Here is a 22,484-nt window from a genome sequence, read left to right on the forward strand (position 1 = left end):
AGGTTGGAAGGAGCTTCCAAGTTAATGAGGCACCATTTTTATTATTTACTTTAAAAAGCTATTAGAAACATATTCTCTCTGCAAATGTAAATGTAGCATTTGTTGGTGACTGATGGTATACTTCATCATCCAATATATGACAAAAAGACAATACACAACAGTGTCATTCAAAAAAAACATCAAAGGAAGTACAAGTCAGCAGTCTGTCTTAAACGTGGGAAAGCTTCCTATTTACAACAAGTGCAGCACTTCTCAGTGGAATACTTCGGTTTGGACGTTTGAGGGTGTTTAATTGCTGATTTTGAATGTAGCATATGTGATTTCTTAGATACAATGGCAACAGCTGACATAGGCCTATGAAATCAATACTGAGGGTCTGAGGGCACCCATTTAAATATCATGTTTTCCAAAAAAACGTGCGTGGACCAGGTGAGCTGTGAGCAGTGGGCTTCAAGAGAACGTTACACATCAGCTGCAGCCATCTTGGTTGTGTTCTTTATGGTCTTTGTCTCAAACACGCCCCCGTTTCAGATAGATGGTTGGGGTTGGGCCGGTAGATCTGTGGTATTGAACCAAAAATCGTGATCGGCGAGCCACAGTGATTCAAGTGACGGGTCGCCATCGTTCAGTCGAGTATCCAGTCTTTATAATACATCCATGGTCAAACTGCTCAGCTCTCTTCACTCCAGCAATTCAACAACTCAACAATTACAAGGACGTTTTACTGGGGAAATTCAGTTAAGGGTTTCTCACTGCAGTGCTGACCTGTAACAGAGATGTCGTGTCAGAGCTCAGTACTTCAAAAGTGTCGTCACTGTGCTCTTGAGAAACTCCTTCCCTTCCTTGTCTTCACTCACTCCACGACCATTTATGAGATGTTTTTTTCTTCTTTTAGGTAAATGGACTGTACTTGTATAGAGCTTTTCTAGTCTTCTGCCCACTGAAAGTGCTGTGACATTACACGTCATCATTCATCCATTCATACACTGATGATAGGGGCTACCTGCCCATCAGGACTCTAACTAACATTCATACACCGGAGGCACAGGAGACATTTGGGGTTAAGTGTCTCACCCAGGGACACATTGGCATGCGCTAGTGGAGAAGGGATTGAACCGCCGATGCTCTGATTGAAGGACGTCCCTGCTCTGCCGCTGAGCCACAGTCGCCCCAGGCTTATAATAAGTCGGTCTTTATTTTTGGAAAACTGTCTGACTTGCTTCAGACGAATCTGATCCACAGATCAATTCAGAATGTCTTTTTGAAACCGGATAAAAAGCTGTGAATATTGGACTTTTCATTCATCAGGTAACCAGTCAATACTCCAGTAGGACACACATGTTGCTCTATGTCTGCTGGTTGTTTTTAGCATGTTAGTTATAACAACTTGATAGCTGGTGGTATCTCAAGACTGTCTTTTTACCCCCTAATGGTAAGAATATTTAAAGAAGTGTGTTTAATCTATAGTAGAATGTTGTCAAAGTACAAGCTGATAGGAACTAGAAAGCACATTGTCTGCTCTGTTTGAAATCCGGCTATTGTCAAAAATACACCAGCACATTAGAGATATCAATCAATGTATCAAAAATGTAAGAAGCCAATAATCCCAAATGCGATACCTTACTCACATGATGGTATTGCTTGTTCTAAGGTGCTGGAGCTCACTGCAGAAGACAGAGACACTGGAGAAAATGCCCAGCTGACCTTTAGTGTTGTGGCCGGAGACCAAGAGCAGAAGTTCTATATGGTCAGTCACAAGCAGGAGCAGCGCGGCACCCTGAGGCTCAAGAAACGACTGGACTATGAACGACACAGCGAGCAAAGGTTCAACCTCACACTGAAGGTATGTGGAAGCTTTTCTTTGGAGTAGATTTTAGTCGGCAAGTTGGAAGGTTGGATGCATTCACATACAGTGTGTTCCTTTGAAAGTTTTAAAAGTTGTTGAAACTGATGCGGAAACAATGAAAGACTGTTTTGGGAAATTTCATAGACATTGATCTCAAAGCATAAATATCTCAAATCAACTGCTCCCTCCGTCAACAGCTACAACATAGACTTTCTAGGTGAAGATAACTATAAAGTCAGTCACAGAAGACACCGGAGGTGTCGTATGTCAGCTACAGACAAGAACATTAAAGCTCCACAAGGCAACTTTTCATATGGGCGTCAGTAAGAGGTAGCTGTTGGAAAACAACCAGAAATCCTATAGTGTGATACAATAAAGAAAAGCTGCAGCATACTCATGCACATAGATGTATGGATGGTGTGATATTGCTTCTTATCCAAATAATAATAAATGTTTCCTAACATGAGGGTGATCACGACTGTTTATGCACAAAATCATGAATATGTTCGGAAAAAAATGACAATTTATTACAAACACGAAGAGAAGGGCATTCTGAGAGCGCAGACCTCGAGCAATGTCAATGAAAGTGAAAAAGATTGGTGTAACCCAGGGGTGGGCAATTATTTTTCCCAAGGGGCCACATGAGAAAGAGGGACTGTTGTGGAGGGCCGGACCAATAGACTGAACTCAATCCTGCTCAATATTATTCCACCTCTTTAATAAAAGCAGTATGTTGTATGGTTTTTATAAGCTGCGAGTGGTAAGAGTAAATGGTATGCTCAGTGGTGGAATGTAACTAAGTATATTTGCTTAAGTACTGTACTTATGTACAAACTCAAGGTACTTTACTTGAGTATTTGTATTTTATTTAACTTTGTACTTCTACTCCACTACATCGCAGAGGGAAATATTGTACTTTTTACTCCACTACATTTGTCTAAGAGCTTTAGTTACTTTGCACATTATAATTTTTCAAAACTTTCCTAACTACCCAAACTGAACAACAGAGTATAAAGGAGTTAAAATGAGCTCCACCTAAAACATCTGCAGCAGGAATAATGATCCAAACAAATATACATTTGTAATATTCATTTATAACAGTAGAACACTGACGGGGATCATGTTTTTGCAAAATTAGTACTTGTATTACTATAACTATTACCATACAAATGACCTCTTTCTGTTTTTCAGTTCAGTGCGAGAAATCTAGTCTTTGAACAAGTGCACTGAAATCAGGCTGAATGTGTGAGGTGAGATGTGAAGGACAGCTGACAGGTGATGTCAGTGAGAGAGGATCTGGATCTGGATTTGTTCAACTTCATCACAGAGAATGTTTGTTCACAGATGTAGGTAGATCCAAAGAGAACCAACATCTTCTGAGCCTTGAAAACTCACCGTGCAGTGCCCCTAACATGGATGAGTACTTGTGGAGATGTTCAACTGATGGTGTGGCTTCTTTCAGGGTTTGCAGATGGGTGAGAGTGTTACCTGCATCTGGCTTTAAAGAAACTGCAACTTTGTCATGAAAGCCTTCACCAGGCTGCATGTCATGTGCAAAGAGGCCGTTGCCTTGCAGTTTGGTATTCAGATCAGTCATTAGTGCAGTCCAGTGGTGGGCCGTCAGGGCCAGCTAAGCCTTCTCTGCTGGACTAAACAGAATCACAAAGTTATAGCTATTTTATAATTTAATAATTTAATAACAATAAAGATTCAGCCCCTATTTCTCTATGCTACGCTAACCTGAGGACGCCGAACGTTCCGAACGTTTTGAACGTGGAACAATAACAAAAAACAGCTGGGGCCGGCGTTCCGAACATTTGACGTTCCCGGCGTTCCGAACGTTCCCGGCGTTCCGAACGTTCCCGGCTTTCCGAACGTTCCCGGCGTTCCGAACGTTCCCGGTGTTCCGAATGTCCTTTTGAATCCGGAACAATAACAAAAAACAGCTGGGGCCGGCGTTCCGAACATTTGACGTTCCCGGCGTTCCGAACGTTCCCGGCGTTCCGAACGTTCCCGGCTTTCCGAACGTTCCCGGCGTTCCGAACGTTCCCGGTGTTCCGAATGTCCTTTTGAATCCGGAACAATAACAAAAAACAGCTGGGGCCGGCGTTCCGAACATTTGACGTTCCCGGCGTTCCGAACGTTCCCGGCGTTCCGAACGTTCCCGGCTTTCCGAACGTTCCCGGCTTTCCGAACGTTCCCGGTGTTCCGAATGTCCTTTTGAACCCGGAACAATAACAAAAAACAGCTGGGGCCGGCGTTCCGAACATTTGACGTTCCCGGCGTTCCGAACATTTGACGTTCCCGGCGTTCCGAACATTTGATGTTCCCGGCGTTCCGAACGTTCCCGGCGTGCCGAACATTGCCGGCGTTCCGAACGTTCCCGGCGCTCCGAACGTTCCCGGCGTTCCGAACGTCCTTTTGAACCCGGAACAATAACAAAAAACAGCTGGGGCCGGCATTCCCAACGTTTGGTGTTCCCAACGTTCCCGGCGTTCAGTTTCAAGTAATTGAAAAGTGCTTTAGTATTGATCATGTTTTGATATTTGAGTAATTTTGTGGATGATCAGATGGAGTTATGATGGTAGCAGTCGCCCAATTGCAGATTCAGCTTGAGCAAAACCTTTGCCTATTGTGTTCAAATCAGGCCCATAGGAGCTACATTCTATTAGAATGTAAAGAAGTTACATTGTATTAGAATGTAACTTCTTTACATTCTATTAGAATGTAAAGAAGCTACAGTGTATAGAATGATTCTATTGAAGTTATTCCTTTTTTAAATGTTTTAGACGAGTCACTTATCACTTTAAAAGAGTGATTATAGCTGATTTAACTTACAGACATGAGATTGATCTTCTCATGTCACTCTCTTTATACAATGATATAAATTCATCCCCGTTTTATTGATATCTTACGAAAAGTTACTCCTCATTTTTCGTGCGTTTTTCCTGCAAAAGTCCAGCAACATGAGTCTGTTTTGGCTTGTTATATGCATACTGTCTTTTCAAAATTAACTTCCATCTTCACAGGAAACAACTAAGGTTCAGGCGATGAAACTACTTAGTTCGGTTTAGGAAAAGATCGTGGTTTGCGTTAAAATATCTACGGAAGCGGCGTTTCTTAAGTACGGAAGTCACGTCACAAATAAATCAACATTGGCTTCTCGTTTCACACACGGCACAAACTGCGGCCTCCTGGAGGAAACACCAGTCTTTGTTTGACCCATCCACCTCTCCTCATCCCACCCATCCTGTGTGGAATTCTACTCATGTAGTCGCTCGCTAGCTATAGCATGTAGCATCCTGGGCATCACTGGGAATCAAAACACCGCGGCTTTGAGAGCACTTGTTTGCAATTGCGCATTAACGTGATTAACCAATGATTTAACTTGCAAGCTAGGACCACTGATTCACCAAACCTGCTTGCTTGCAGTCTCTGTTCCACCACAGTCCCCGACGCTGGTCTCATGATTCATTTTGTTTCTAAAGATAGATTTGATTTTGTAGCGAGTAACGAAGGTTTCAGGGGAAATGTATCGGAGTAAAAGTATCAGTTTTCTTTGCAAAATGTAGTGAAGTAAAAGTAAAAGTCAACAGAAATATGAATAGTAAAGTAAAGTACAGATATCCAAAAAAACGACTGAAGTACAGTAACGAAGTATTTCTACTTTGTTACTATACACCACTGCTAATTTCCCAATGACCTCCCGTGGGCCGGACGGCAACAGCTCGGCCCAGGTCTGGTGTAACCGCTTCGTGATTAGGATCTTAACCAAAATGTCTTCTTCATTGGCCTATGCTATACGCATCCACCAAGTTTCATAGAAATCTGCCCGATTGTTTTTCAATCCTTCTGACAAATAGACAAACAAACCAGAAACATGACCGAATTATGTTAATAATAATAATTGTAGCGGTGCCTTGGAAACATTGCAGACCAACCTGATAATATTTGGCTGATGAGCTGGATGTTCATACAGTTTAATCTTGCCTATACTGCACTTGTATTACATGTGAGACTAAATGAGGCTCCTGTTTTAGGTTGAGGACCTGGACTTCTCCAGCCTTCTGCACTGTGTGGTGGAGGTAGAGGACTATAACGACCATGCTCCTGTCTTCATTCCACACCTCCTGGCTCTTGCCCCACTACCGGAGGACATCAACGTGGGAACCAGTGTGGCGCGTTTGTTGGCCAGCGACTCTGATTCAGGCCAGAACAGCGACATCACCTATAGCCTATCGGAGGACTCCGATCCTGATGGGCTGTTCACCATCGACCAGTCCGGTGTCCTCTCCGTGGCCCGGCTTCTGGATCGGGAGAGGATGTCTCAGCATTACCTGGTCATCATAGCAACTGATCATGGGGTTCCACCTCTAACAGGCAGCGCCACAGTCCAGCTGCCGCTGTTGGATGTAAATGACAACGGACCAGAGTTTGAGGCAGCATATTCCCCAATAGTCTTTGAGAATGTGGCCGGACCGCAGGTACGTAGGTGTGACTGGGTTTGATCTCACGTAAACATGCAACATACTGATATAATGCTTTGATTTGGCGAAAAGAAAAAAGTTAGGAGGATGCAAAGGAGAATTGTTTAACATTGGTGGTATGGATGAAATAATAATTAGAAACTGAGCAAAGCACAAGCCCTTATGCTCTCCCTTCTTGTTTAGGTAGTACGGTTGAACCAAACGTCGACCCTCCTCCGAGCTGTGGACCAGGACTCTCCAGACAATGGACCGCCCTTCCACTTCACCGTCCCCTCCGAGTATCGCCACAGCAACGATTTCTACCTCCAGGACAACCTAAACGGGACGGCGACACTCACAGCTCTGAGGACGTTTGACCGCGAGCTGCAGAAAGAGTTCCTCATTCCCATTGTTATGAGCGACAGCGGCCAACCAGCCAAAACGGTGACCAGCACCCTGACGGTGACCGTCGGCGACCAAAACGATCACGCACATGTGGCGGGGGAGAAGAAAATTTTCATCAATAGTCACAGAGGTGAGGGGTTCATCTGAAGTGATGACGCTCTGGACTTTGGTACATGTATCTAACTGGACTTCATCTACTTTTATAGCACATTTCTAACTTTGATGTCTCTGTAGGTGAAACTGATTCCACCAGCCAATTAATTTCCAATCAGTGTGCACACAAGCAGAACATCACTTTTATGGTGTTATTCACCTCTGCCTCAATCCACCTGCTGTCACCACATAGTCATTGTCTCCATGATCCCTGTTTAGTCAGAATGGCTCCCATGGTGATATTCTAAGGGTCACAAGGGCAAGCCATTCCTGAATTTGACATGCAAATATTCCATTTTTTACATCCATAGCTTTTGTTTATATCATACTCCTAAACTTACAGCAAAAAAGCACATTATCAGATTTTGCCATTGCAAGAAAACAATGTGTTTCAATGAAGTCTAACTTTGTCCTTATTTTCTGTCAACAAAGAACAATAGGCTAAAATGTAGCATGTCAAGGTCTGCCTTTACATTTTCAAGGGTACCCTCAGAATAATTCCCACATGGTTCAGAGAATGAGGAGCTGGAGGAGAGAGCGAAAGCAACAATCGTTCTTTCTCCATGATTATAATCGTAGTGCATTCAAACAGCCTTTACTGTAATGCATTGCTCTCTTCTGAAAGGTAATTGTGAATGAAGCCTGAGACATACGTTCTGGCCGACATATATTTATGTGTGTGTGTGTAATTTCTTCCTTGCTGATGCTGTGTTTTGAATACCATATACTGTGTCTATTGGAATAAGGCGTGTGGTGTTAATGGTGTTACAGGCATGGCACACACAGTACACACTTAAATACACCTGCTGAGATACACACTATTCCTACCCGAACGTTGTCCTGAATAAATGGAAAGCCAGTGCAGAGTAATATATTTGATCCAAAAACGCTTATACACCGAGTTGATGGTGATTTTAAAAAGTAAACTGATGACCTGGTCTGTTTTCTGTTATCAGGCCGTATGCCAACTACGGTGCTTGGAAAGGTCTACTCTCCTGACCCTGATGACTGGGACAACAAGACGTTTGTATTTGAAGGACACGTGCCGAGGTAAATAATGTGACTCTTCATGTGCCGGATGTTTCATATTTCAGACCTATGATGCAGGAAAGAGAAAGCTGCACTGTGCAAGATCTGTTCATGAAAGTGCAACAGTTCTATCAACCGAAAACTATTTTCTAAACACACAACACAATAAGTGCCAATGAAACCGCAAACCCAGTAACAGAAGTCACTGAAATACTCCATTGACCATGATTCCTTTGCTCAAGACTTTCCGAAAGGCACCATTACCATTTCAGATATGTAGGTTGTGTTGGCCAATGTTTGTGATGGCCTGATCTTTGTTGTGTCATGATAGATGATGGGCCTGTCCTACTTGGGATGATGTACACTTTGTCATGAAAACCTTAATGGGGATCGCTGTGGGAACACATGTATTTTCTTGCCCTGAGCCGTGTTACGTTTCCCTGCTAATCTTGCAGCACACTGTGTCTACATCATAGGTTGTGATTGATTCAGACATTTAAATAATGCAAAGCAACAACACCGCTGACTGCAATATCTCTCAGGAAGACAGTAGCCAGATGTTTTCTTGCACTGTGATCAATTCTGGAGACTCATGTACTAAAGACGTCCCTCACACTTTGCAGAATTCAAACAGCTGCGTTTTGCTGCTATTCACAGACTTTTTAGTTTTTGCTGGCTCCCAATGCCTTTTTTGCATTTGTCACAGTTGGTTCCTCAGCTGAACACCGGCCAAGTGTGAAATCGGTTGGATGGAAAGTTGTGGAGAAAATGAAAAGGACAGGCATACATAGACAGAGACTCCTTCCATTCGAGTTGGATGTATCACGTTACAATTCAGTCTTTTTCTTGCATAGACCCAATTTCTTGTTGACAGCATAGTCAGTAATCAACCACCAAGCTGCGTCCCTGATGTATTGATTAAGCTACAACTTCCTCATTAAATCAGCAAGATAATTCTGTCGTGTCAATTCTTTTCCATCGTTTTTACCACTCGTTTCCTCCCTCACCCCACCATCCTGTCCAATTTTCCTTCACAGGTTGATTTTACATTTTTCCTTTTTTGCTGATCTGTTCCCTGTTTCAGGATGCAGAGGCTCTGGCCTGTTTCTAAAAAACGCCCACCTCGAGACGTTCCTCTGCCAATATGAGCAGTTATATTTTTCACTTTTCCGACTCTCACACACAGAAGTATCAAAAATCACTTCATCACCCCACAACTTCTTAAGTCTTCAGTCCAAACTGAGCTGAACTCCTAACATTTCCCCCTTCTCCTTCTTAAAGTGAAAGTGCAGCCTTTAAAGAGGACCGGGTGAACTATGAGGCATTAACATTTCATGACAGCTCTCATCTCTTGGTTTTTCAGGCCAGTCGAGTTCAGAACACATTGAGTTTTCACTGCTGTACTGGCTTTTCACAAAATGGAGTGGGTCATTGCTCATTCTGTTCTGCTTTATATATTTTCATGTCAGTGCATCAAATCAAACACGATTGCTGTTGTTCACTGTGAGTGCGTGCTTTAGCTGTTACATTTGTGGTTTCTTATATCAAGAGGCTGTTTTGTAGTTGTAGTTGAACAAACAGCACGGAAAGGATATTAGTATTATAATGAAGCATATCAATGCATCTTGTAGAATAGTTAGAATAGTTACTGCACCTGTCCTACTTTGTCTGGAAAAGAAGTGGCCAATAATGTAAAAGGTAGTTCACATGAATGGCAATAGAAGCAGGCTTCAGCAAATTGGGGAGTACCAAGTGGGAAAGTATTGATAGTTTTAATAGAGAAGTAAAAATTGTCTTTCAGTGAAACCTGAAATGAAGTGCTATGCATTAGATATCATTTACCCACGACAGCATATGCTGTAAAATGAGTGAATGGGGCCCTGTAAGTGGTTTATTGTTTGATTTGCCAAGTTTCTGCCTTGGATCTCCTCTATAATCCAACTTGAATGAGCTCATTTGCTGTACAAGGGGAGCATGGAGACGAGGACCAAGTGAAATTGCTTCCTTGCATGTCTTTGTGCCTATTAGTCAGTCTCATTTGTCCCTGTGTCTTCCTCTCTCACTTTCTATCATTGTCCCAGGGGGCCATTGCTTTACAGCAGAAAACACAGCAAACACCAAGACGCTCAGTAGAACACATGGCTGAGGGGGATGAAAGAGTATTTCTATCGGTCTTCATCTTGGACAGTTGGAACGCGTCCTGAAGGCAATCAAAACCAGGAAAGGGTGTTGGGACTTTTACAGAATATCACATAACTTTAACACATCTGCTTCACTCTTTTATACATATCTTTACAAAATCCCTGCCGACCTCACACACTGACAAATTGTTGCTACTATCGCCTATTAAGGGTACAGCACTTTCTTCATTGGCACGGAATGTTGGCACTAGATGTTAATCTTGAGGAGTGAAAACGTCCAATATTGATGCAATTCTTAGCGATACTTTGCTGGTATTTTATAATTAGTGCCCGAGCATCGACCAGCAGTCATCAAGGACCCTATTGAAACTGAAGGAATTAATGTTCTTCTCTCAAATTGATTGATTTTTTTAGGGGCTTAAGATGCTCAAAAAGTTGTGAGGAAGTCAGACATTTTTTATTTAACGCCATTTCTAGCCTTTTTTCAACGCTGTATTTGTCAAACTCCTACAGATTTAATCGGATCCACTTACAATTGGTCATTACAAAGGTGGTCAAATGTTTACGTTTTCATACAACTGTGACCACGGGCCATGGCTGGGCTCGGATTTGGTTTAAAACGTTTAGAGTACACTGACCCTTTAATACTGGCTCAAACCAAGTACACAGATCCTCTATTGGTACATGTGGCGGTAAATTACATTACATTAGTCATTTAGCAGACTTTTTTTTTTTTTTACGGGAGCACTTTTGGGGTTAAGTGTATTGCTCAAGGACACATCGACATCAATTACAAAGTTTATTACATCAAACAATATTTTAAACAGGGTATTAAAAACACAGGAAATCCATTAAATCGAATAGATTCAAAACAGTAAAAGGTATATATCAAATGTACTTTATGACACAAACTACAGTAAAGGAGGGGAGTGCTACAGGATAATTGGTTGTAGCCGCAGACCGAGGGGAAAGTAATACTGGGACAGAGTACTCACCATGGTCCCTACACACACACACTGCAAAGCTAAAGGGTAAAGAAACAATTTGTGGAGGGAGTGCAAAGAAAACTACCACCAAACACACGATTATGGGGGTGCAAAGCAAGGTGAGAAACTCTATGACCAAACCCTCCACGCTCCCCACCGGCCCTATAGCACTCAGACAGACAGACAGACAGAAAACAAGTGCTCAGCACACTATGTTTGCGCCGCATGGCAGCTACAAGAACCTATTAACGATCAACTTCTTGGGGGAAATCAATGAGTGCCACAAGGGCTAATAGAGGGTAACAAAATAAACTAACACTAACAAAAACCCGCCAGTGAACTAAAGACTAAACAAAACAGCAGTGGGAGTCAGCGTCTCTCCTGCCTGCTTACTGCGCAGCCCCCATCTGGAAAGCTCAACACAGGGAAGCGAGAGTCGCTATGGAGCCGGAAAGACACAGCTCATCGGAACGGCTTATATAGGGAGCCAAACAAATTGGGGACAAGGAAGTACGGGGTGCTAAGGCCTACCTAGCCCGCAAAAAAAAAAAAAAAAAGCGCATTTTGCCATAAGTAAGTAGTTGTAACGTTGACATGCTTTGTCCAATCTGCTCCAAATTGACCAAGCAATATAAAGGGTCCAGTCCTGAGGACATAGCCTCCTGTCCCCGCCCCCTCCACATTAGCCCAGTTAGTTTCAGACCCATGTGGGTGGCATCATTTCACTCAGCAGAGAATTCCTGTTTCATTGGTGTAGGCTATACTAGCCCCTTGAACTTGAACCCGCCCCCTATCATAACGCATGAACCATTTGTCCTCGACACTTTCGGGAGGCATCATTTCACTCATTAGTGAGTTCCTGTTTCATTGATGTGGGTTATCACCGTTCCCTACACTGTAGCCCCGCCCTCTTTCATAACTCATAAGCCGTTTGTCGGAGACTCTTGTGGAATTAATTATTGCACTCGGCTGAGTTCTTGTTGGATTGTGCCTGGGTGCTTCCCGCCGGTACAGCCGATGAGCGGGGGCCCGTTCATCACCGCTTACAGCTTAAATGATTGTATTTTTAATTAAAGGTCAATGAACATAGGCAGAGCCCTCACTCAGGTCTGAGTTTTACATCACATCCTAGCAGATGCACACACAAGAAATTTGCTCATTGCACACAACGAGGATGAGCCCATCAATATGAGCCCCATAAAAAGGGTCCATGTCCATAATCATGTTTCAATTCTACATCTTTAGAGGGCTGCATGGACTGCTGTGACAACACTGGACACACAGTGGAGGCTCTGAGTCGCTACCCAAGGGGAGCGACTCATATTGTAGAATGTCGGGTCCGGTTGACTCTGGACCTACAGGAGATAAGCAGTCAGTCATACTGAGAATTTGTTTTCTACTTAGACGGTTACTATTGTTGGGAACGAAAACGAGCGTGTTTGAGTTATCAGCGTCTATAAAAACTAAATTATTGACATCAATAGAATTATTAATGTCAGTAAAATTATTAACGATTAATAATAATAACGGGGCACCACCCTGCGTAAAACCAGAAGTCCCGGCTCGGCATCCCTGGGCTTGTCCAATGAGCAGCGCCGAGCTTTCACAACTGAACTACCTCAGAGTTTCACAGGTAGATGTGAAATTCTTTCTTGTGGGGGGGTTGGTTGCTATCTACCCAAATCAGGCTCCAGATTGCTCTGCAAAATAGGAAGGCCAGATTCCTTTGTCTCAGAGCACATGGCCCGAACACTATGCCGACCTCTGATGGGCAAATAACTGAAATGACTGTTCTCTGCAGACGCACTGTCACGTCTGAAATAGCCTAATCAGTACCACGCCAGCGGTTTCCTTCAGATTCAGCAGCTTGACCCTCTCAGGCTCCAAGCCATTAGAAAGTAACGAAGGCCGGGCGATGCAGCAGTTGCACTGTTCGCTGTGGTGAAGTTGGATGCTGCAGACACACCAGCCAGTCTCAGACCCTGGTCACACTGTGATCCAGCCCTCTTGGGATCTGCAGTAGATCGGCACATGTGGCAGCAACCTGAATGACCTCAGCCGTACCAGAAGGCCCCAGTGTTGCTTGCTATTAGTAAATACCTCATAAAATAACTATTGGGTTGAAGGCTGCCGTTTAAGTCACTGCATTAAAGTGGATGCAGAGGTTCGTTTTTGTGGGCTGTGCTGGTTGGCTGTCTGAACACGTAACATTTTTCATGTGTTTCTCACGAGGGTGAGATTCAAGTTCAAACTACTTTATACATCCAAAGAAGAGGAGTTAAATTGAAGCTTTGGACAGTTTCAAAACTCAACAGCTTCAAAACTCTTAGAAGAGAGGGTAAACGTATTCATCCCTGCACAGGGCTTGGCTTGTATGAATTCAAACAAAGGCATTCAAATGTTGTCATTTAAATGTAATTTTTATAAAAACTGGTTTGGGTATCTGTATGTTTGTTCTTTCCCCTCAGTTACTTTATCCTGAACAAGCGAACAGGCTTCCTGATCATCAAAGAGAACGCCCCACCCGACATCTATCAGTTCCAGGTCCGTGTGTCCGATGGAGTGTGGCCAGATGCCGTCTCAACTGTCACCGTGCACGTGAGGGAGCTGCGTGACGAGGCCATCGACAACTCAGGGTCTCTCCGCCTGGCAGGTAAGATTGACTCTGTAGAGAGACACACACACACACACACACTGCCCCGCCTCCGGTCAGAAATGTTCCGAGGTGTGACACTTGAATGTCCTGCTTGACCTTTGACCCCTTTACAGGACGCTGCGTTTGGTTCTGGTCTGGTGTTCACAGACAGCTGATGTTGTCTGTTCCCGGTGTTCATGCAGTGCAATGTACAGGGTCTCACACATCTGTCCAGTGTGATGTTATCACATCAGCTGTGCGTCGTCATGTGACTGAAGTTTGAGACGTCGTCCTTGACCTTAGAAAACTGGATTGGCTGAGAAATATCTTGAGATGTGCTCGAAAGCTCCAGAGAAAGCTAGTCAGTGGACCTCCTGTCAAATAACTTTGACCAAAAATGTCTCTATGTCTGGTTTATTGACGTATTCTAACATATTTGTAATATACGGGACATAAGGTTTTGTCGGGGGCATCACCACTGTGTCAAGTGTTAACACAGTCCAGCAATCCTTTTATGAATGTCTGTATATGTTCTGCTATATTGCCTGCGACAGCTTAGGCCAGTGGCATTACGTTGTTGGGTTGTCCGTCCGTCCGTCCCGTGAAAAACCTCAGGCACAAACATCCCCTGCACTCAAGGATGAACCGATTAGAATTTGATGGCCAAAGGTCAAATGTAGCCTCGCAAAAATACGTTTTTGGCCATAACTAAAGAATTCATCGGTAATACGTATGACAATTTCATACAAATGTCTATTAGGATGAAGTGATGACGGACATGGATGTAAACTGCAACTTGACTGGATGGAAGAGTGCAATTACAGTTTTTTTATTTTATTTTTTTATCTCACTTACACTTTTAACAGCACTCATTCTTCCTGTCTTGTGTGGATTCAGTGAAAAACAGATATGTGTTCTGAATACTGTAAACAGCAATTAAGTCATTCAGGAATCTAGTAACATACTCTGAGACTGTCCTTTCTCCTCACAAAGACAGACAAACTAAAAACTGTCCTTCACTTATGGATTTCAGTTGAGCTTTGGCTCTGTCATCTCCTTTGTATCGCATTTATTTGATATTCATGCCAAAGTGCTTGGCCCCTTTATGCTATTACGGCAACAGGTAGGACCTAAAGCAAAAGCAATTTGTGATGAGCTGATAAAAGTCAATGGGGAAAAAAGAACTGTGCTGAGTGTACTGCTGACAAGGGAGTGTGGGGGATTGTGGTCATTATTTGCAAAGTTGTCTCCATTCATAGAAAATGAATGAGCTCTGATTACTGTTTGCTGTGGCTGTTTGCATTGTTTCACAGGACTGTCACACTCCCAGTTAAAGATATTTCCGTAGCGAAAGATTAATCCCTCTCCCCTGACTCATGGGATTTCAGTTTGTCGTTGGCGCACACACAGAAAATTACTTATACTGGCAAAATAATTGGTGGAGAAGGTTTTGCTCAGCCAGCAAATTCTCCTCACATGTTGAGCAGCATCCATCATTACCTGATGCAGAGGACATCGGCTGTCAGAATTAAATTCGCTTTAGAGAAATGGGACATGGTTGAGGGATTTTTATGATTTCAGAGATATTGAAATAGAAGCAGAGAGGGAGGCCAGGAGGGGGGCACTCCGAAGATGGGAGGAGAGTAGAGGGAGAGAGAGAAGGCAAGGAGAGGATGGAGGGGAGAGTCGAGCCTCATATAAGTAGATAAAAGGATTTGCCTCTCATTCTGAAAACGGGGCTCAGGTAAATTAATGCGCACCAAAACCCAGAGACGCTGGAGAACAGCTGGCGCACACATTTTCAATATTTCTGTAAGGCAATTGAATCCATCCGCAAAATGTGGATGGGTGGTCACTTCACTGAGGGTTTTTAAATGGCAACGCTGTCATCAAAGGGCTGTTAGCTGCAGAGTGTATTGATTGAATATGCCCCGGTTGTAACACAGGGACTTAAATTGAGAGCTGGAGAGCGCCGCTGTGAACACAGTGTCACGATGACGTTTAACCTGCAGTTCAGCAATAAACAAACAAACAAACATGTAAGTTTGAAGTTTTGAAGCAAAAGGTAATAGCAAGGATTAATGACTTGAGATCATCCTGAGGTGTAGGCAAGCTACCAAAACAGTGGTGTGTGTGTGCGGAGGATGTGTAACAGAAGACATTTCCAGGATTGTATTTTTTCATGTGCAGCTTTGGAGTAAACAGTCTCATTGATTCTCCGTCTCAAGGATTATGAAAATATTCTACTTATAGCATTACGTACACCCTCCTTGACATCCTAAATCCCATTTCAAGAACAAATGTGGAATGCAATGAGGACCCACAAAGAACGTACTCGTTAAGTCTGCCTCGCTGAGATTAAGGCCTCTCTCTTTGTTTCTCCCTCTCTCTCTCCCTCTCTCTCTCTTTCAATATTGATGGAAAGGTAAAAAGAAGAATGTGGCAAACAAAAAGTCCTTGAAATGTCCACATAGCACTAGCTTAGAGTGGAATGCACAGTGCTCGGGGGGAAAGCACAATCTGAAGCACACAATGAGTGCAGTGCGTACACTCCTGACGTGGTTTGTGTCACACAATGAACAGGCTTTATAAAGCGCAGAGAGCTTGTCCTTCAACAGAATATCTCTCGTTTCACATCGCTCTGCCCTCTGAGGTGTGTGCATTGTGCGATCAATATACAATTGTTACTGCAGGATGGATTGGTGAGATTGGTGAGATTATTGGGTAAAGATGAAAGTTTCTTCACCTCACCGATCTGACACTTTAGTTGTTACTGAAATTGCCGCTCTCACTGTCCTCATGTCAGTTCATGAGCCTGGTATGTTCCATTGAAAGAGCAGCTAAAAGGAAAGTAGGAAAAATACACGAAATGCCACGAAACCCCATGGCCTTGTTTTTCTGTTTTCTTTGCTGTAGACGGGGGGATGTAGACTGTTTAGATCTCCTACTGCACACCACCTACTCAGCATGGTTCTAGTACTTGAGATCGATCCTGCTTTCTAGGCCGGTCTCAAGACCGCTTCTTGAAGGTCTCGTCTCGGTAATCGACTGCATTTTTACTTGGTCTTGTCTCTGTCTCAGACAACGAGGACTCAGAATTTTATTTGAAGACGACAGCTGCGGGGATATCACTACGTTGGCCCTGCATTGTCTGATGTAGTTGTTGACATCATTACTGTGTTTGCTCATAGAAAACAAAAGAAAAATTCACACATAAAATTGCATGCACCTTTATCCAGTATGTAGGGCGAAAAAAGATGAATCTTCTTTTGTTCTCTCTCGAAATTTTAATGGGAAATGTGGATTTTTCAGATCAATGTGAAGAGTGCCTACATGGTTTACATGTTCAATATTTTGTCATTAGTGTGTCATGCAGTGTTGGGCTCTGGTCTGGTTTTGACTATGACTCGCCCAGCTTTGGTCTTGACTTGGTGTCAACCCCTAAATGTCTTGGTCTTAACTTGGCCTCGACTTGGCCTAGCCCTGCCTTGGTGTTGGTCTTGACTTGGCCTCGACTTGGCCTAGCTCTGCCTTGGTGTTGGTCTTGACTTGGCCTCGACTTGGCCTAGCTCTGCCTTGGTGTTGGTCTTGACTTGGCCTCGACTTGGCCTAGCCCTGCCTTGGTGTTGGTCTTGACTTGGCCTCGACTTGGCCTAGCCCTGACTTGGTGTTGGTCTTGACTTGGCCTCGACTTGGCCTAGCCCTGCCTTGGTGTTGGTCTTGACTTGGCCTCGACTTGGCCTAGCCCTGCCTTGGTGTTGGTCTTGACTTGGCCTCGACTTGGCCTAGCCCTGACTTGGTGTTGGTCTTGACTTGGCCTCGACTTGGCCTAGCCCTGCCTTGGTGTTGGTCTTGACTGCGTGTCAACCCCTTAAAGTCTTGGTCTTGACTCGGTCTCACACTGGCTTGGTCTTGACTTGGTGTCAACCCCTCAAGGACTTGGTCTTCTCTCAGTCTTGTTACACTCTGTTTAGGTGGTTTTGACAATAACACTGCTAGTCTCATTGCACCGCATCCACTTTCATCATTGAGTTATGGCCTCAACCAGTGAGTGTTTTCATTAGCAATCAAAGGGGCCATTTCCTCATAATGAGCTCTATTCAGCCTGTGTCATCAGCTTTTCTCTACTTAGACTTGAAGAACATAGATCTATAACAGAACAGCCGGCATTACAAACTGGAGATGTTTACCAGGCAGAGAGGGTCTAACAAAAGATGATATCAAGTTGCATGATGGGAAAATATAGAACCTCGTGTTTTTGGAGATGCAGTAGGGACTAAATATCACAATATTACAACCTCTGCTTCATTTTGACAATTTCTGTGTTTAGGTTCCCCGACATTACTGAACACTGGCTTGCCTCTTCACTTGGAATTTTGTCCAGAACCATGATTCAAAAGGTTGTTGTTTATAAGGCCCTTTACTTTAATTGAAAACAATTTCATGTCAGAATAAAACACCCATCACAATTTCCCAGAGCACAAAGTGACATCCTTGAATCGCTTTCTTTGTCTGACCAACAGTCCACAACTCTGTCCGTGTCTTGCCCGAATAGAAGATTGAACCACAGTCAACCACCTCGTCTGTTTTTCTCTCTCTGTGTGTGTGTGTGTGTGTGTGTGTGTGTGTGTGTGTTTCCCTGTCTTTCTCTGTTCCCCCGAGCTCTTCCTGTAATCACTGAGTGGGGTCCTGAAATAAAATCTGTTCAAAACCATGGCAACGAAGGTGAGACATTTGGCGGTTCTCCACATGCATCACATGAGGAAACCAAAATACATCATGAATTGTTTTTGAGGAAACAATCTACATTGAATACAGTTAAGATAGAAGAGATTCATGTTTCAGCTGAGTGCCATCTGCATTCTGCTGCACACAATTATGCTAATGAGCAATATGTTTCTATTGGCCTCATTAGCTGCTTGCGTGTCTTCATTGTGAATCGGAGTTGATAAAGGCACTCTTCCATAAACACCTATCAGAACATCTAAGACGATTAAATTTTTACTTTTTTGCAGCAATGCTTTGTTTTGTCTTTTAATATTTTTATTTTAAAACTGATATTATTATATTGTGATATTTGGGTCTTTAAATAATCTATTCTTAAGTAAAAATGTATTGCTTGAGTAGGATTTTATGGCAAAGCACAGCTGTTTGCTGTCAGAATAAGACAATGTAGTAACAACTACTTGTTTCTTTGAAAAATGATTCAAGGTAGTTTTTAAGACTTTATAAGTCATCAAAACTAAAGAGCATGTATAAAAACAGCTCCACTGTGAAGAATCACAACCAGCTGCACAATGGCCGTGGTAGTATTTGTCTTTTCTCCCTGTGTGCTTTCAGCCCTTTTGTTTACTATCACATGAGTAGGATATTAATCCCATTTTTGCACCTATTTCTGAGACATCACAAGCCTACAGGCAGGAGTGCGCCCGTGCACCGCCGCCTCGGCTCCAATGAAGCCTCTGGCAAGGAGAAAGCAGCAGTGAGTTGTGAGGTTGGATCAAAGCCAGGTGCAAAGGCTGCCACTCTGCATTAGGAGTTACTACCCTCTCCCCCCAGCCCCCATCCCTCCCGACTGTCTCTCTGTCTGCCTGTGTCCTTGTTTCTCCTGCTGGACTGACTGATGGGAGCTGACATTAGCCTCGATCCCTCACGCTGTATCCGCTCAGCCCATTCTGAGCCCCCTGTCTTGTCTCTTAATGCTTAGGCTCTGTCTCCCTCTACGCACTCACAAACCTAATCACCCTGCCCAACCCTTCATACATATATGTGTGTGTGTGTTCTTGTACTTCTGTCTCTGTGAGAACCAGTTTGAGTCTCAGGATGTTGATTTAGAAGACATTTCTGTGACGTAGGGCAGTTTTCTGGTAGTCTTTGGAGTCTGTTCTCAAGTTAAAGGATAGGCTCACTTTCTTTTTTTCATAAAACGACACTTACATGCCCACTTGTGTGACAAAACACAGTACTTGCTCCCCCAATAGGAAGAGATCCCTTCTTAATGTGATATTAACAGTTCCATATTGTAGAAAGTGAGATTTCCATGTATTTTATGTTATGTTTGGGTTGTCTTTTCGGTCTATTATTTCAGTAATACTTTGAGCAAAATTCTTCAGTTTTCTGCACTGACGTCCACTTTGACTCAAGGATGAACTGATTAGAATTTGGTGCTCAAAGGGCACAATGATCTCGCAAAAAAACCCTCAAGATTTCATATGCTAGTTATGACAATTTCTCACAAATGTCTAAAAGGATAAAATGATGACATTTTGGACAGACACGGATGTCAAACTGCAACATAAATGGTTGACAGAGACATACAACCAACAGGCTGGATTTTAAAGCTGGTCTAGGTGTTTTGTAAATACTTTGAAAGTATCTCCCCAGAGCATTACAGACACAAGTTGAATACAGATGAAGTCAGACAGACCATGTGGGAAAAACGGTTTTTTTTAACATTACAGCATGTAAACATTTTCTAGTAGAAACCCAAAAAGTATCAACCTTAAAATGAGCACGATATGTCTCCTTTAATGTAGGGGAATGTTCTAGACCAGTGATTCTCAACTGGTGGGTTGCGACCCACTTTTAGGTTCGGGTCCTGTTTTTAGTGGGCCTTCTGCCAATAAAACATTTTTATTTTGAAGGGGGATTTTTTTAATGCAGCGGAGTGCCCTCTATTCACACTCCTTAACAATATTTGGCATTAATGCCTTGTAATGCTAATATCAGCGGAGGATAAACTGAAAACTATACCTCTGTCATATATACACTATAAGTAGACAAATTGAAGACATGTCGGATGACATCAAACAACAGACCACAGCTCGAATTTAGGCAAGTGGTCATTTTACATTACAAATGGACGAATCTACAGACAGAACAAACAAAGCAGTTTTACTCGTTTACGTGAAACGTGTGGGACGGGGACTGACAGGAACAATTTCTCTGCACAAGAGAGTTCCCTACTACTACGACTGCAGAGGACATTTCCAGCTCAGGTTCAAACTGCACCATCTTTTCATGAAATACATTTGAGAAGTTGAACATTTTCCTCGATTTGGGTCGTGGCTTGTCATTAAGGGGTGATGGTGGGTCCCGCAGCCAGACCAGTTGAGAACCACTGCTCTGGACTATAACTGAGGAAGCTACCCTCTTGATTTGGGTAGCTGAGACTGCTGAAGCTTCATATTCAGAAGTTTCCTTTTATTCTGTGTCTACTGCTCGGCTGCTGTCTGCTCAAGACCGAGAGCAAAGAAGTCTGAAATGATCATGGTTGGCCCCATGTCTGGAAGTGTTTAGAGACGTGATATTTGTATCTGTAAACTGCTCTTGTTGTATGTGGAACATTGTTGCTAAACATGGACCCAGACCTGGGGGAACTAGCCTAAAGTTCTTGTGTGTGATGGTCTTTGGCCTGAGCTCAGCCATGACACACCAGGCCTGTTCGTCATCTTGACAAAGGCCAATAGATTGGCCAATAGATAGGGTCAATAGATTAAGCGATTCTGAATTGATTTTGTTTTTGTACCTGTTCTTATGGACATAACTGTCTTATTAAAGATGTAACTCTGGCATGCTAAACCACAGGTGCTGGACTGTCTTTGAGGAAAATAAGGGGTGCAAGATTCCTTTCTTTGTCAACAGTCTGATTAAAAATTTAACCACAAATTACTGAGAGCATAATTACACTCTCAGGTTTGAAAATCCAAGTCCCAATCACTACCTTCACCCACAAGCACACAAACACAAACGCACACACAAATGAGTCCCAAAACAATAAATAAAAAGATGAATATCCAAATCCTGTAGTGTTGTGAGAAAAACTAGAAAAAAAAGCGAGAAAGGACAGTTTCTTTGAAGTCTTGAAAACCACCTTGAGACAATTTTGACAGAAGCTTCCACAAAAGATAAGCAGCAGTTACAAGACGGTCTATTCACTGAGAGCAAACTGCTGTGCCTTCCTATACAAGTCTTCTTAAGGAATACATTTAACCATTAGATCATTTGAGGGTAGAGAAAACAAATATGACTCTGATAAAGTGAGCCATGTTCAATCATTTATCATCACAGGTCCGGTTTCCAGTCCGGTTTAGCACGAGGGCCCAGTTTGGAAATAATTGGATTTATCCTTGAGCAGGGGTAGAAATAATGAGGCCACTTCTGCACAGCCCATGATTCCAATGGTGTGTGTGTTCCTCAGACATCACAGCAAAGGAGTTCATTGAACTGAGAGGGAAGCAGCGGAGCCGCTACGAGCTGCTGGTGGACTTCCTGTCTGAGATGCTCTCTGTTCCACCCGACGACATCAACATCTTCAGCCTCATGGATGTGAAGGAGCGAATGCTGGATGTCCGCTTCGCCGTGCACGGTGGGCCCTCCTTCCTCCAACCTGAGAAAATACACGGCTATGTGGCCGCCCACAAGCAGAAGGTAGGTCCTCGTTTGAGCCTTTCATCCACATCGACACAAACGGTTCTATACAATCTGCTTGTTCCGTTGGCTGGTCTGTTGGCGACTGTGTCGACTTGATTGATTGGCAACAGGACCTCATGAATGACGCACACATAATCCACTTGGCATAATCCAACCAAATGCACACCAGTGAGCAAGTGCGCTACAGAAGCACTGGGATAAGTCAAGTCACAAATAAATCCCACAAGGTAACACTTGTTGGTTGCAGGCAGCGGTTTTGCCTCTGGCAGTGTTTTGGCTGGAGCATGCGCTAAAGTCCAGCAAATCAAAACTGTCAGTAGAAATGTGGGACGTTGTCTCTGTTTGCTGGGTGCAGGAATGTCAAAAGTCCAAACCCAGCAGCATGAGTCA

The 22,484-nt window shown here is 43.3% G+C and overlaps 1 protein-coding gene across 1 annotated transcript in view; it reads left to right on the top strand.

Annotated features, from left to right (window-relative positions):
- LOC306791227 (neural-cadherin) overlaps nt 1–22,484 on the top strand; it is a gene marked incomplete at both ends in the record, with an annotated part of 282,576 nt that overhangs the window by 151,321 nt on the left and 108,771 nt on the right. The window contains 6 exons of the mRNA XM_079287854.1: nt 1,652–1,843; nt 5,887–6,330; nt 6,517–6,847; nt 7,827–7,920; nt 13,495–13,679; nt 21,862–22,091. Coding sequence (XP_079143980.1) covers nt 1,652–1,843; nt 5,887–6,330; nt 6,517–6,847; nt 7,827–7,920; nt 13,495–13,679; nt 21,862–22,091 — 1,476 coding nt within the window. The remainder of the gene's footprint in view (nt 1–1,651; nt 1,844–5,886; nt 6,331–6,516; nt 6,848–7,826; nt 7,921–13,494; nt 13,680–21,861; nt 22,092–22,484) is intronic.

This window comes from Melanostigma gelatinosum, assembly GCF_949748355.1.
Source record: "Melanostigma gelatinosum genome assembly, chromosome: 2".
Classification (NCBI taxonomy): domain Eukaryota; kingdom Metazoa; phylum Chordata; class Actinopteri; order Perciformes; family Zoarcidae; genus Melanostigma; species Melanostigma gelatinosum.